The sequence below is a fragment of the Panulirus ornatus genome, chromosome 4 (genome assembly GCF_036320965.1).
Source record: "Panulirus ornatus isolate Po-2019 chromosome 4, ASM3632096v1, whole genome shotgun sequence".
NCBI lineage: Eukaryota > Metazoa > Arthropoda > Malacostraca > Decapoda > Palinuridae > Panulirus > Panulirus ornatus.
The window spans coordinates 1,891,473-1,908,051 of NC_092227.1; the positions used below are offsets into that span (position 1 = coordinate 1,891,473).

Here is a 16,579-nt window from a genome sequence, read left to right on the forward strand (position 1 = left end):
TGGTATATTCCACACAGTATGCATCACCAAAGGAAAAATGACACATACACATATGCCGTATGTTAATAATACTCTAGTATTACACTCTGGTATATACCCCTGCATGCCGTATGTTATACTCCAGTATACTCTGGCATATATACCCCTACCTTACCTTCATACGAATGACGTAGACGTGAACATGTGAGGAGAGAAGAAATATGTAGCTGTGGAATGTTAGGGAATGATGATTGATGGAAGATAAAGATGATTTCAAGAGAAGGTCTTGTACTGAGGGAACACTTAGATGGAGTACGTACTGATGTGAGGTTATTATTATTATTGTTATTACTATTATTATCATTATAATTATTATCATTATTATTATCATTATCATTATCATTATCATTATTATTATTAGTAGTAGTAGTAGTATTATTATCACAATTATCATTATCATTATTTATTATCATTATCATTATCATCTTCGCTTCAGGAAGTTAATCGTATATACTAAGAACAGAACATTATACCGTTTGTTCCTAACTTTATCAGAGCCAAGACAAGGTATGGAAGATGGCTTCCCGCACCAGGATCTTTACAAAAAAAAAAAAAATACTATAATTTTTTCTCTTACTGGCTTGCTCAGCGGGTGTTAACATAATCATGAGTGAACGGATGTAAGTTGTAAGTTGTTTACAAAAGACTTTCATGAAATTGTTAAAATTTGTAAACTGTTGCCTTTGCAAACCCTTCCGGGATATTGTGTTTTTTCAACACAAAACAATTTTTTGACGTATTTTTCTTCTTGTGCGTAAGTTGATTTCTACTTGTGTCGCGGACGCAAAGTTATAATGTGTCACTACATTGTCTAATATTGTTTTAGAAAGAAATATGATATACGTAAGGATTACAACAACGAATGTGGTCTGTCGTGTTGACCTGACTGCCATGTTGACCTGTCTGTCATGTTGACCTGACTGTCATGTTCACCTGACTGTCATATTGACCTGACTGGCATGTTGAGTTTGCATGAAGCGACTTGCCGTGTGGTGGAGACACGCGGGGCTCCATGAGACGCCCTGCTACGTGGTGGAGAGCATGTATAGACACATAGATATATTCCCGGAACTTAAGTGTACCGATGCCCTGTGATGGAGGGCGGATAGAGACAGAGGGTAGAGGATTAGTCTACTGCCGCCGTGCCCCAGGAAGCCAGGGCGACCATGAGGGAAGGCCTCCTCTGTGCCCGGGGGGCGTGGCTCTTAAGGGCTTTCACTCTTCAGTTGGATTTATTTCGTCTTCATCTGACCTCCTGACCCGGTGCTCCTCCCACTTGGTAACCTTTCCGTGGGGTAATCACTCCACACAGAGGCCCACTTGGTGACCTCTGTATCCCACTGTGTACAATGGCTTCCTCACCAGATGATTTTCTTCCTTGGTGACTTGTGTGTGGTAACCCTCCCACTTAGTGGCCTCGATGTATATTTGATAACCATCGTAGTGATCTCTCCTCTTGGTCACTTGCTCACCCAGATTCCTGTTGGTTGTGTACATGATCTGTAACTTCTCTGCTGAGGTCATCTTTCGAAGACCAGGTTGCTGCCTACTAACGTCACCTCGCCCTCACAAACCACCTGGAAGGTCGTCATCACGTCTTCATACACATATTGCCTTTAGGATGGAGACTAGTGCAGCACATGTACTTCAGTGTGAGTGAGACATATCCTGTTTATGCATTCTTCAATATCTCTCAGTCCATGAGACAAGCAGCAGTAATGATGACCCACTAAGTGTGCTTCACTTACAGTGTCTTTGAGAGAGTTGTCTGGTGATGTACGTTGTTGGGCGATGCGCCATCCTTAAAGTCGTTTTTCATAGATGACATTTCTGCACTGGTGTTGCTTCACCATTTCCTATCCTTCTTCACATGTCTGTCTGGATCACTCGAGAGAATTTCATCCTCCCGGGCAAATACAGTTTGGTCAGCAGTGACTATGTCTTTAGTTAGACCAAGTCTGGTGTAGGAGGGCGAGAGCAAGCACGCATGTTGAATGGTACACATGAAGGTTCCAGTAGGACTTGGGTGAACCATCTAACTATCAGGTACAACACTGGCTCTAAACTTATCCCTACGATACGTCTTTTATCTGAAAAGGAACCTTTTGCTCGCGTCCTCTCTTCACACTGTCGAATAACTTTCGATTCATCACAAAAATTTCCTTCTTGCCTATATTTGTGTACCGTATGTGTGTGTGTGTGTGTGTGGCTCACTACCTTGCCCCATGACAGAGAGGAGAAAAATACTATGGTCGATGGATGTAAGAGCCGGTGTGTGGTACAAGGCTGCCTGTTTCAGTATATATAACCATCTTATTCCAATTAGAATGATCATTAGACTTTCACCAGCGTCCTTGTACCTGCTAGCGACGGCTGGAGGCTCCATGTTGACCCACAGGTCAAAGGTCAAGACTATATATGTCATTACACAACGATGCACAACGGCTGCTTGTCACATCCCAGGCATTCCAAGGCTACCGGTCATCTTAATCACGTAATGCAGCCGTGAGCGTCTAGCAGACCGGCTCTGTTACCCAACCGTAATCACAGTTGACAGGATTTCCTTTTCTTGATCAAACACACAAGAGTGTCGACACCTCCAAGTCCCAAGCGTCCGCTCTTGTCTCCATATGATAAACATCCACATCTTGATACAGACCACAGTACACAGTAATCTTAGAAAAAAAAGTAAGATATCAAAACTGAAAAAAAAATATTAGTGTTTCGCTTACTTGGTTCATAAACTTTGCCTCTGTTGTGGGTGTGTTATGTGTGGGCGCTGAGGTGGGGTGGGGGGACGACAATACCTGCTGACCTGCAGAACGTAGCGCAGCCCACACACCTGACACAGCACACAAACAACACGAGCAACGCATGACAGTCACTTATTAAGGAATGTGGCTGGTCAAGTCAGGCCACCCTCGCTGAACAAGACAAACCCGAGGTCACTAGGGTGAGGTCACTAGGGTGAGGTCATCCCTCAGGGAGGGAGAGGATGATCCCCCCCCCCCAGGGGGGAGGATGTTGACGCCCCCAGACACCTCCTGACACCACGCTACAGATAAACCCTCATCCTCTCTACAACCCCCATCCTCTCTACAACCCCCATCCTCTCTACAACCCCCATCCTCTCTACAACCCCCATCCTCTCTACAACCCCCATCCTCTCTACAACCCCCATCCTCTCTACAACCCCCATCCTCTCTACAAGCCTCATCCTCTCTACAACCCCCATCCTCTCTACAACCCCCATCCTCTCTACAACCCCCATCCTCTCTACAACCCCCATCCTCTCTACCCCAGATACTGTGTCCCCCCCCCCTCACACACACACACAGCGCCCAGACCCACCGTCTGTCTGCCCGATAGATAGCTGGTGTTATGTACACAAGCAGAGTACAATAAAGGAATTCATGGGTTGTCTGTGGCTTCCTGTGTGAGAGGATTTGGACGTTGGCCAGATTTTGATCATTATAAAACTTTTGGGATTCGAACTGGCACTTTTCCTTCCCTGCCTCACTCCCATCCACCCCATCCCATTCCATTAACCTCTTTCCTTACCCACCCTCTTCTATCATCCCCTCCCTCCTCTTCCATCTTTCTCCGTCCTCCTCTCCCATCCTTCCCTTCATCTGATCCTCTCGCATATTCCTACTGCTCTGTCCTTTGCTTCCTATTCCATCTCCCTCTCTCTCTCTCTCTCTCTCTCTCATAGACCTAGTTGCCCCATGTGGCAGTTCCCGGGTCACGAACCTTAACTCTCCAAGCAAGTTCCAAGTGATGGACTTCAGACCTTCAGATACTCTGGGCTGAAATGACTGCCAGCAGCTGCACACCGCTGATAACAGCAGTATGAGACAATAGCAGCTGTATCGCAGAAGTTTTAGAAACCTTCATGTTAGTAATAAAACAGCAAGGCAGAAGTCACGACCACAAAACCTTCTCGTGTTTTCAAAATGAACAAGTTCGTTTGACTTCCTGTGTGTTTATGTGAAGTCTGACGTGTCAGTTGACGTGCATTGATGCCAAGAAGCAGCAGGTCTGGCCCCGCCCTGACCCCAGCCAGCCGATGCTCAAGCACGCTCTTGTCTTCCAACATACTACATAACGCCATTAAAATTGTGAGGTATAACTGTATTGAGGGATAAGACGGCCACCAAGGAGCCGACCCGCCTCAGCTGATCATACACACCCGACCCAACCTTCTTATCACAAGCCCCGAAACTTAATCCTAAAGTCATCAGCAACGAAGCTTATGTTCGCAGAGCAAAGGAGGAAAATATTGCCGTTGACACTCACCAGTCAGTCAGTCAGTAGAATACATGGCTGAGGAGAGAGAGAGGGAGAGAGAGAGAGAATATTTCAGTGGTAGTATGGGTGAAGGGCACATATCTAGTGGATAGTTGGAGACCAGTATAGAGCGTGCAGTGGGTACAGTACATTGACATAGGAGGGTGACAGGTGGGCCCAAGTGGGGCATAGGAACTGCGCTTTTGGCTATGGGGCCTCTCATCCCACCTCCGTAACTTGCCTACTATCCATCTGCTTTTGCATTAGGCTAAACCCAAAGGTTCTTTAGCGTTTTGCAATTTCATGCCTCGCTAAAGCATGTTGACCTGGTTATCAAGGTTATAATTATAACTAACTGCCAGAATGTCACTTGTTTACCAAATGGCTTCCAAGCTACGTCTCTTCGTTGTATATTAACTGACTGTTATATTACTTTCTTGTATCTCCCTGATGATGTGACTATTACTCGAAAATGCACATGGGAACTTATCGAGTTTAATTTCCTCGTGGACTCATAGGAATATTTTATATATCATCCCTGGGGACAGAGGAGAAAGAATACTTCCCACGTATTCCCTGAGTTCCGGAGACGACTAAAAGATGGAACAGAGAAGGGTGCCAACTGAGGATTTTCCCTCTAAGACTAATGCGTGAAACATATATGAAATAGAGACATATATCATCAAAGTCGGCGCTTCACTAGGAAGCAAAATGTCAATTTACAAATACTGATGTATCACATGTGAGAAAATGATTCTAATAAAGATAAGTACTCAATGATATTTTATTGTTTTTTTATAATAAAGAAATGAAATGCACAGTTGCCCAAAGACCCCGAGATGGGGTCTCATATAATCAGAAGGTCAGTACAATAAGCCAGTTATGTTTAGATTTACTACACCCTAGACAAACGCATCTTCACTACACCCTAGACAAACGCATCTTCACTACACCCTAGACAAACGCATCTTCGCTAAACCCTAGACAAACGCATCTTCGCTAAACCCTAGACAAACGCATCTTCACTACACCCTAGACAAACGCATCTTCACTACACCCCAGACAAACGCATCTTCACTAAACTCTAGACAAACGCATCTTCGCTAAACTCTAGACAAACGCATCTTCGCTAAACTCTAGACAAACGCATCTTCGCTAAACCCTAGACAAACGCATCTTCGCTAAACCCTAAACAAACGCATCTTCGCTAAACCCTAGGCAAGCTTATCTTCGCTAAACCCTAGACAAACGCATCTTCACTACACCCTAGACAAACGCATCTTCACTACACCCTAGACAAACGCATCTTCACTACACCCTAGACAAACGCATCTTCACTACACCCTAGACAAACGCATCTTCACTACACCCTAGACAAACGCATCTTCACTACACCCTAGACAAACGCATCTTCACTACACCCTAGACAAACGCATCTTCGCTAAACCCTAGACAAACGCATCTTCACTAAACCCTAGACAAACGCATCTTCGCTAAACTCTAGACAAACGCATCTTCACTACACCCTAGACAAACGCATCTTCGCTAAACTCTAGACAAACGCATCTTCGCTAAACTCTAGACAAACGCATCTTCGCTAAACTCTAGACAAACGCATCTTCGCTAAACTCTAGACAAACGCATCTTCGCTAAACTCTAGACAAACGCATCTTCGCTAAACTCTAGACAAACGCATCTTCACTACACCCTAGACAAACGCATCTTCGCTAAACTCTAGACAAACGCATCTTCACTACACCCTAGACAAACGCATCTTCGCTAAACTCTAGACAAACGCATCTTCGCTAAACTCTAGACAAACGCATCTTCACTACACCCTAGACAAACGCATCTTCGCTAAACTCTAGACAAACGCATCTTCGCTAAACTCTAGACAAACGCATCTTCGCTAAACTCTAGACAAACGCATCTTCGCTAAACTCTAGACAAACGCATCTTCACTACACCCTAGACAAACGCATCTTCACTACACCCTAGACAAACGCATCTTCACTACACCCTAGACAAACGCATCTTCGCTAAACTCTAGACAAACGCATCTTCGCTAAACTCTAGACAAACGCATCTTCGCTAAACTCTAGACAAACGCATCTTCGCTAAACTCTAGACAAACGCATCTTCGCTAAACTCTAGACAAACGCATCTTCGCTAAACTCTAGACAAACGCATCTTCGCTAAACTCTAGACAAACGCATCTTCGCTAAACTCTAGACAAACGCATCTTCGCTAAACTCTAGACAAACGCATCTTCGCTAAACTCTAGACAAACGCATCTTCGCTAAACTCTAGACAAACGCATCTTCGCTAAACCCAAGACAAACGCATCTTCACTACACCCTAGACAAACGCATCTTCACTACACCCTAGACAAACGCATCTTCGCTAAACTCTAGACAAACGCATCTTCACTACACCCTAGACAAACGCATCTTCGCTAAACTCTAGACAAACGCATCTTCGCTAAACTCTAGACAAACGCATCTTCACTACACCCTAGACAAACGCATCTTCGCTAAACTCTAGACAAACGCATCTTCACTACACCCTAGACAAACGCATCTTCACTACACCCTAGACAAACGCATCTTCGCTAAACTCTAGACAAACGCATCTTCGCTAAACCCAAGACAAACGCATCTTCGCTAAACTCTAGACAAACGCATCTTCGCTAAACTCTAGACAAACGCATCTTCGCTAAACTCTAGACAAACGCATCTTCGCTAAACTCTAGACAAACGCATCTTCACTACACCCTAGACAAACGCATCTTCGCTAAACTCTAGACAAACGCATCTTCACTACACCCTAGACAAACGCATCTTCACTACACCCTAGACAAACGCATCTTCGCTAAACTCTAGACAAACGCATCTTCGCTAAACTCTAGACAAACGCATCTTCACTACACCCTAGACAAACGCATCTTCGCTAAACTCTAGACAAACGCATCTTCGCTAAACTCTAGACAAACGCATCTTCGCTAAACCCTAGACAAACGCATCTTCGCTAAACTCTAGACAAACGCATCTTCGCTAAACTCTAGACAAACGCATCTTCGCTAAACTCTAGACAAACGCATCTTCACTACACCCTAGACAAACGCATCTTCACTACACCCTAGACAAACGCATCTTCGCTAAACTCTAGACAAACGCATCTTCGCTAAACTCTAGACAAACGCATCTTCGCTAAACTCTAGACAAACGCATCTTCACTACACCCTAGACAAACGCATCTTCGCTAAACTCTAGACAAACGCATCTTCGCTAAACTCTAGACAAACGCATCTTCGCTAAACTCTAGACAAACGCATCTTCGCTAAACTCTAGACAAACGCATCTTCACTACACCCTAGACAAACGCATCTTCGCTAAACTCTAGACAAACGCATCTTCGCTAAACTCTAGACAAACGCATCTTCGCTAAACTCTAGACAAACGCATCTTCGCTAAACTCTAGACAAACGCATCTTCGCTAAACTCTAGACAAACGCATCTTCGCTAAACTCTAGACAAACGCATCTTCACTACACCCTAGACAAACGCATCTTCACTACACCCTAGACAAACGCATCTTCGCTAAACTCTAGACAAACGCATCTTCGCTAAACTCTAGACAAACGCATCTTCGCTAAACTCTAGACAAACGCATCTTCGCTAAACTCTAGACAAACGCATCTTCGCTAAACCCTAGACAAACGCATCTTCACTACACCCTAGACAAACGCATCTTCGCTAAACTCTAGACAAACGCATCTTCGCTAAACTCTAGACAAACGCATCTTCGCTAAACTCTAGACAAACGCATCTTCGCTAAACTCTAGACAAACGCATCTTCGCTAAACTCTAGACAAACGCATCTTCGCTAAACTCTAGACAAACGCATCTTCACTACACCCTAGACAAACGCATCTTCACTAAACCCTACACAAACGCATCTTCGCTAAACCCTAGACAAACGCATCTTCGCTAAACTCTAGACAAACGCATCTTCACTACACCCTAGACAAACGCATCTTCACTACACCCTAGACAAACGCATCTTCGCTAAACTCTAGACAAACGCATCTTCGCTAAACCCTAGACAAACGCATCTTCGCTAAACTCTAGACAAACGCATCTTCGCTAAACTCTAGACAAACGCATCTTCGCTAAACTCTAGACAAACGCATCTTCACTACACCCTAGACAAACGCATCTTCACTACACCCTAGACAAACGCATCTTCGCTAAACTCTAGACAAACGCATCTTCGCTAAACTCTAGACAAACGCATCTTCGCTAAACTCTAGACAAACGCATCTTCACTACACCCTAGACAAACGCATCTTCGCTAAACTCTAGACAAACGCATCTTCACTACACCCTAGACAAACGCATCTTCGCTAAACCCAAGACAAACGCATCTTCACTACACCTTAGACAAACGCATCTTCGCTAAACCCTAGACAAACGCATCTTCACTACACCCTAGACAAACGCATCTTCGCTAAACTCTAGACAAACGCATCTTCACTACACTCTAGACAAACGCATCTTCGCTAAACCCTAGACAAACGCATCTTCACTACACCCTAGACAAATGCATCTTCACTACACCCTAGACAAAGGCATCTTCGCTGCTTCCCAGACTAACACATCACCTAAACCTAGACAAACACATCTCTACATCCACGACAAATGCATCCTCACTTCACTTTAATCAAACACATCACTACAGCTAAGACAAGCGCACCTTTACTTCACTTAGGAACAACCATGGGTAAAGAGGGGTAGACCTGCTGATTCTCTGGCTACTGCCCAATGCTTAAGGTACTTCTCTACTCCCCAGCCACTATCCAATACCCCAGCCACTGACCTACTCCCCAACTATACCAAGGCAACCCACCTTCCACTATTTTCACCCATACACCAAACACTACAGAGACCATCCTATTTCCACACACCCCAGACACCATCTAAACTACTTTCATACACCACAGTCACCACCCAAACTACTGCTGTACTCCTCAGGTACATCCTGACACCTCAGTTAAGGTCTGACATCCCAACTATTACCAGACATCTCATCTTTCACGATCCTCCCTCATGGGCACCACCAGAGAGCATTTGCTTTTTCCATATCTTTTTGTAATACAAAGTGCCCAAATTCTGCATCTTTTTGTTGATCAAAATTGCGAATAATAAAAATGCGTGTCAATATCATCCTTATCGCCTTGATAAGCTACCTGTGCGTCGTGGTGAGCGCGTACCACCAGCCGTCCATCTCCGTGGGCGCCAAGAGGCCCTTTACCTTCCAAGATGTCCAGGACTACCTCTACTCCCGTGGAGTGTACGAGGACAAGGACAAGACCTCTCCACTTCCAGTCACTGAGTCCAGCAACGTGGAAGTGAACTTGGACGAGGGTAAGAAATGGGACGAAATTATAATGCACGTTGTTAGTGGACATGAGCGACTTCTCCCGCATATTCAACAGAAGGAGAAGGAGCTTAGAAGCAAATGGGACGAAGTGGAGAAACACATTCTTCTTGAGAGCAAGGAACTTTATCGCCATTTTAAAGATAGGATGAATGACCAAGAAATGAAATGGTCGAAAGAACGGGAATCCCTTCGTCAAGAGAGCTTGGCATTGCGTCGCTCTGCAAAGAAAATCGTAGGAACTCATAGTAAAGAGTATAACAAACTTCAGGAAGAGAACAAAATGCTCCGTAACAATGTTCAGAGCATGCAATCAAACCTGAATAACATTGTTGTACTAGTGAATGAGTTCGTTAGTAAAGAGAAGATAAAGTCACAAGAAGATGTGTTTCTGGATCGTCTTCAGGAGTTGGAGCGAGCTTTAGAGAGCTTAGCTAAAAAGGTCGCCCAATTTCAGAAATTGAACAAGGACTCGGATTCGGATGACGAGGACTCGGACTCGGACGACGAGGACTCGGACTCAGACGACGAGGACTCAGACGACTCGGACTCAGATGACTCGGACTCAGATGACTCGGACTCGGACTCAGACGACGAGGACTCGGATGACGAGGACTCAGACGACGAGGACTCGGATGACGAGGACTCAGATGACGAGGACTCAGACGACGAGGACTCAGACGACGAGGACTCGGAAGACGAGGACTCGGATGACGAGGACTCAGACGACGAGGACTCAGACGACGAGGATTCGGACTCAGACGACGAGGACTCGGACGACGAGGACTCGGACTCGGATGACGAGGACTCGGATGACGAGGACTCGGACTCGGATGACGAGGACTCGGATGACGAGGACTCGGATGACGAGGACTCAGACGACGAGGACTCAGACGACGAGGATTCGGACTCAGACGACGAGGATTCGGACTCAGACGACGAGGACTCAGACGACGAGGATTCGGACTCAGACGACGAGGACTCGGACTCGGATGACGAGGACTCAGACGACGAGGACTCAGACTCGGATGACGAGGACTCAGACGACGAGGACTCAGATGACTCGGACTCAGATGACGACGACGAGGACTCAGATGACGACGACGAGGACTCAGATGACGACGACGTAGGCAGGAGGTTCCGGAGTTTCCTCAAGGAACAATTTGCCGAAGAACGCCGTCGCATTGAGTTCAGACGGAGCGGCCAGTGACGTGTTTGATTAAATCTAAACATAACTGGCTTATTGTACTGACCTTCTGATTATATGAGACCCCATCTCGGGGTCTTTGGGCAACTGTGCATTTCATTTCTTTATTATAAAAAAACAATAAAATATCATTGAGTACTTATCTTTATTAGAATCATTTTCTCACATGTGATACATCAGTATTTGTAAATTGACATTTTGCTTCCTAGTGAAGCGCCGACTTTGATGATATATGTCTCTATTTCATATATGTTTCACGCATTAGTCTTAGAGGGAAAATCCTCAGTTGGCACCCTTCTCTGTTCCATCTTTTGAAACAGAAAAAGGTGGCTCCCCTTCCCTCTTAGTCCCCTTCTATGGCACTTAGGGAATACATGGGAAGTATTTTTTCTCCCCTTATATACATGAGGAAACGTTGTTTAATCACGTTAAAACTATGATCATTATATTGACTAGAGTAATGCCATCTCAGTTATTAACTCCAACTCCCGTACCACGAGAAATATCATCGAATCTTTTATATTTAAATACACGTAGAATTATAACCTTAATATGAGTGAAGGTCTATACAAATTGGATAGCTTTATTATAGATAAAATTTGGGAACAATGTCCCTTCTTGTTCACATAATAAGTTTATGATACGTTCGTTGACTGTCTTGGACAGTCATTTTTTCACCAAATAGCGTCCTAGCAACGTCTCTTCGTTGTATATCAACTGACTTATATTTCTTTCTTGTATCTCCCCTGATGATATGATAATTATACTTGAGAACTTGTGTTACAAAGGTGGGCTTAAGGACCCATATATTCACTCTACAGACGCGTGATTACTGACTAACCCAACCTCTGCCACGCCTTACTGTTAGTGTGGGGTAACTGTACATAATGGTGTTGACGAACAAATTATGCAATAGCCGTTACAGTGTGTGTTTGTGGTACTGACAGTAGACGTCTTCGTGTGGTGCTGACGGTAGACGTCTTCGTATGGTGCTGACGGTAGACGTCTTCGTATGGTGCTGACGGTAGACGTCTTCGTATGGTGCTGACGGTAGACGTCTTCGTGTGGTGCTGATAGTAGACGTCTTCGTGTGGTGCTGACGGTAGACGTCTTCGTGTGGTGCTGACAGTAGACGTCTTCGTGTGGTGCTGACGGTAGACGTCTTCGTATGGTGCTGACGGTAGACGTCTTCGTGTGGTGCTGATAGTAGACGTCTTCGTGTGGTGCTGACAGTAGACGTCTTCGTGTGGTGCTGACGGTAGACGTCTTCGTGTGGTGCTGACAGTAGACGTCTTCGTGTGGTGCTGACGGTAGACGTCTTCGTATGGTGCTGACGGTAGACGTCTTCGTGTGGTGCTGATAGTAGACGTCTTCGTGTGGTACTGACAGTAGACGTCTTCGTGCGGTGCTGACGGTAGATGTCTTCGTGTGGTGCTGACGGTAGATGTCTCAAAGATGTGGCGAGTCAGTGATGATGTGGTATTGTGGTCAGTGTGGCAGCCGCAGTCGGAATGTCCAGACAGGCATCCTTTCTCATTCATAGCATCCTGACCACAATTGGACCACTCTTGCCCCCACTTGACGTCCAACTCTGACCTTCGACATCTTCTGTGACCTATCCTCACCTTCCTTGCACCTAGAGCCGTGCTGTCGGACGCACCAAATACTCTGATCTCAAGTGAATACTTTACCGCCACTTGACATCGAGACCTGACCTCTAGTAACCCCGATGACCTGCCCCCGGCCTCTGTGGCACTTTGACATATGTCCAATTTACGAGTGACCATGGGTGGGTGGGCTCTGAACTCACATTAGAGAAAAGCCTCATTGTGCAGCTGCACGACTTCACTACGACTCAGGGCCAGTCATGCTCACCCTTTGTTACCCGTGACCTTTTTGATAACCTGAACATGAGATCATGAGAGTAGCAAACCATTAAAGGTCCAATAGTCCTTACGACACGGCCATTATTATTGTTAGTCACATATTTACCCAACCGGTGTTTGAAATTTGCCAGTACGTTTGGGTTCATGACATTACATGGTAACTGTCCCACTCTTCTTCTTTTGTGATTCTATACCAGTGTTTAGTTTATTATTGGAACTATCCAGAATATGACCGAAACGTGTCAGAAAAATTCAGGTTTGGTAAAAGTAGTGAGTAAACATATTTACGAAAGCAGGATATCGGTCAAAAAGAACATTCTCCTGAGTCATGTCACACACGCAAACAAGTTAGCAATACTAGCTGGGTGTAAGCAAGACCTGCCTCACACGGGCCCATCGTCCACCTGCAGTGACCTGACATCCGCATGCATATCAATATTCTTATATACTCATTCAGTTTGATTGTTTTGTCCATCTCAAAAAATCAAAGTTTTTTAGCCAATGTGTCGAGGAGAGTAACTGCAGGTCGTCCCTGCCAGCCTCGTGTTGCTGTAGTCATGACAGCAACCGCGAGATCCGACACTGAACGCGCTGAAGAGCTTGACGCTTGATGGCCGATCCACACGTGTTTTGCGGCCAGCCTTCCCCAGCGAGCAGTGTATTTGTATGTGACAATAAACCACTCTCCTCTCACTCCACGCGGTAAGTCCTACTGCAATACCTGTTCCCTCGGTCACCAGTGGAATCCCTATTCTTTGGGTTACCTCCCAAGCCACAATGGTTCACTGGTAAAGAGCCAATCCTGTTATGTAAACATGGTACACGTTGGTCAGGTATGTGGCTCACTGTGTCCACACCGAGTGAGAGTTCGGCAGCAACTCCTCCGCTTGTTGAGAGGGTCGTGTCCCAAACATCTTACGACCACCCGCCGTAAGGTGGTGAGGTGGGGTTTCATTTTTACTGTCCTCCCGTCATGCGATGACACTCTGGGGCTCTTTGGCATTCTCCTGTGGCATGGCTATAGAGGGCAGGTAGGTAGAGAGAGATAGGATATCCCTAAGTAATGATATCCTGTACACCAGATTGCATGAGGTGCTGCTGTCTTGGGTTCTGACGGTGCCGGAGGACGTGGGTGATGGGGAGGCGCGAGTCATGTGGTCCCTCTGCTACATGTGGGCGAAGGTCTACAGATGCTCCTGGTCCAGGGTCGAAAGGTGCCGATGACCAGCCGGCGGCAACAGGTGTCCTGTCTATGGTATGGGGTGCAGGTGCAAGTGACCATCCAACAGCTACAGAGGTGGACAGACTCTGCGGCACGGCTACAGGGATAGCTAGGCTCTCCTGGCACGGCCACAGGGATGGTCAAGGTCTTCTGACACGGTTATAGGCAGGTTCAGGATGTTAGGGTTTTTGCAGAGACCTCAGGCAAACCCCTCGAACCGTTGACCAGAGGAGTTTGTCTCCTACTGATGATGACATTACCAGGCATGAATTGCGAATGAACGCGGTCCAATAATCAACATATCATCTACGCCACCACTCTCATTGTAACACTTCAAGTTGCCTTTCATTCCTATTTTGTTCTTTATATTGTGCAGCATCATTAATAATAATCAATTTGACTAAACGTGCGCAGTGTTCTTGGGCCCGATACGTCTTATGTATTTCAAGAACAAAGTAAAAATCAACATAGGACATTTCATTCACACTTTATCTGATGAAGCAAAAAGTGGTGAAATAAATTGAAAATAGCAACAAATGAGAATAGTGAGTGTTAAATGATAGGAGGTGGTAAACATTCACTGGTCTTTAACGAACAGTATGTCTCACGAAGGATGGAGATGGGGATGGAGTGACTGTGGTGTATACACACAGGAATTAACATCAGGAATGTAGGATCGGAATATTTTATGAGAGTTGACTGCCAGGCAGGAAGGAGCCAGATATTCTGCCCAAGACGTCTGGTAAGAGTGGTGTGGACCTCACGAGCGACAGCGGTAGCCAGAAGAGTTGGGTCGCCAGGTTAACAGGAGGAGGTACTTATATTTTTTAGGCTAATCTGGAGTGTGAAAAAAAATCAAGACCTATTTGTAATGAACACCTGGCGTCAGATACCATATTATCTCTCTTTTACGTTCATTACTTACACCACAGCTTGAAGACCTGGTACGGTTCTGGTCATTTGATGATCAAATAGATCGAGAAAGATTCCAGGAACACCAACATTGATCTCCGCCATCACTGAGAAACATACCATACGAGGGAAAGTGAATGGCACTAAAAACCATTAACTTTAAAGAAGCAAATATCATTTTGAATCAAAACAAGAGAAAGAAAAATATAAGTTCGGTATAGATACACCAGTACACGTCTACATATACTAGAACAAGTTGACGAAAGATTGGAGGACAAAAGTTATCACATCCATGTAGAACTCCTGGTAGAGGGAGGGAGGGAGGGGGAAATCTGCCTGCTAGTGTTATAAATGCCAAAGCAATGAGACTCATCCAAGATGGCTCGAGATAACCATTTCCAGTTTCCAGGTTATCATTAATTAAAGAAGTTCTTGAGCAGGTAACCTCGTTACAGGCCGAGACATCTTCAGGTACAAGTTTCTTTTTCGAATTCATGCACCCCGGAGGTGGGTGTGTGTGTGTGTGTGTTTGTTTGTTTTATCGCTCTTTGTCCACATGATGAGTAAGGTGGACTCAAGAGTATTTCTTACACGCACTCACAAACACACACACACACACACACACACATGCACCACATGTGATGGTCGTGATAGATCCAGAAGCTCCTCACCTGTGGATTATTCTAGTTTTTACACATGCAACAGTCTTCTTTTTAGGTAATGAAGAGGGTGCTAATCCCTGTCCCGTTTTTTACTATTATTGCCTCACATTAGTGTGTGTGTGTGTGTGAGTGTGTGTGTGTGTGTGTGTGTGCACGCTAATCATATACATATATATATATATCTATATATCTATATATATATATATATATATATATATATATATATATATATATATATATATATATTATTTCATTTACACAATGAACACCATGTGCACAATATACCTTAGTGACACTACTCACAAGTGGAGTCTTTACAATAGTAGTGAACTGGTGCGTGCAGTAAAGTAACACTATCATGAGCGTCAAAACACTTGCCTCTCAGATCTTTTGCGGAAATACCAGTGCATAGCATGCGAAATCACCATACGCAAATCCACTCAGTTTAAGCAAATCAAGAGAGCTTATACTTACGCATGCAATTGCCATGTACTGCTCACCATCCAAATTTCATTCCAAAATATACATTTACCTTGAGCAGTTTAATAGGGCTAACACAGGGGAATGGGACTTCCTGTAAGCAGTAAATGGGGAGGTATACTATGTTGTATGTACAACGAATGGAAGATTTTGAGTTTTGAATTGAGCCTTCGAGAGAGTAGCAATCCAGGGTTCTTCTTCTGTTCCCTTTTGAAAGTAGAATAAAGGAGGAGGGTTTATGACTCCGCTCACCATCCCTTAAAGTCGCCTTGTGGACATGCGGGAATGCGGAGCTATGCTACTTCTATGGTATTGTGCAGAGATTATTAGAAAGTGGGAACGATGGTATCTGAGCCGAGTGCGTAAGGTATTAACCAGGATGTGAAACTCATGGTAAGAGGTAAAGGCTTTGGGACTGGTTGTGGATCGGAGCATTGGTTAC

At 44.9% G+C, this 16,579-nt stretch overlaps 2 protein-coding genes across 7 annotated transcripts in view; both read left to right on the forward strand.

Moving 5' to 3' along the window:
- LOC139765046 (uncharacterized) overlaps positions 1 to 16,579 on the forward strand; it is a 479,849-nt gene that overhangs the window by 234,873 nt on the left and 228,397 nt on the right. The window lies entirely within an intron of this gene.
- Positions 9,501 to 11,082, forward strand: LOC139764404 (uncharacterized). Its single transcript, XM_071690968.1, has one exon. The coding sequence runs from the start codon at positions 9,539 to 9,541 to the stop codon at positions 10,976 to 10,978; it is 1,440 nt and encodes a 479-aa protein (XP_071547069.1). The 5' UTR covers positions 9,501 to 9,538; the 3' UTR covers positions 10,979 to 11,082.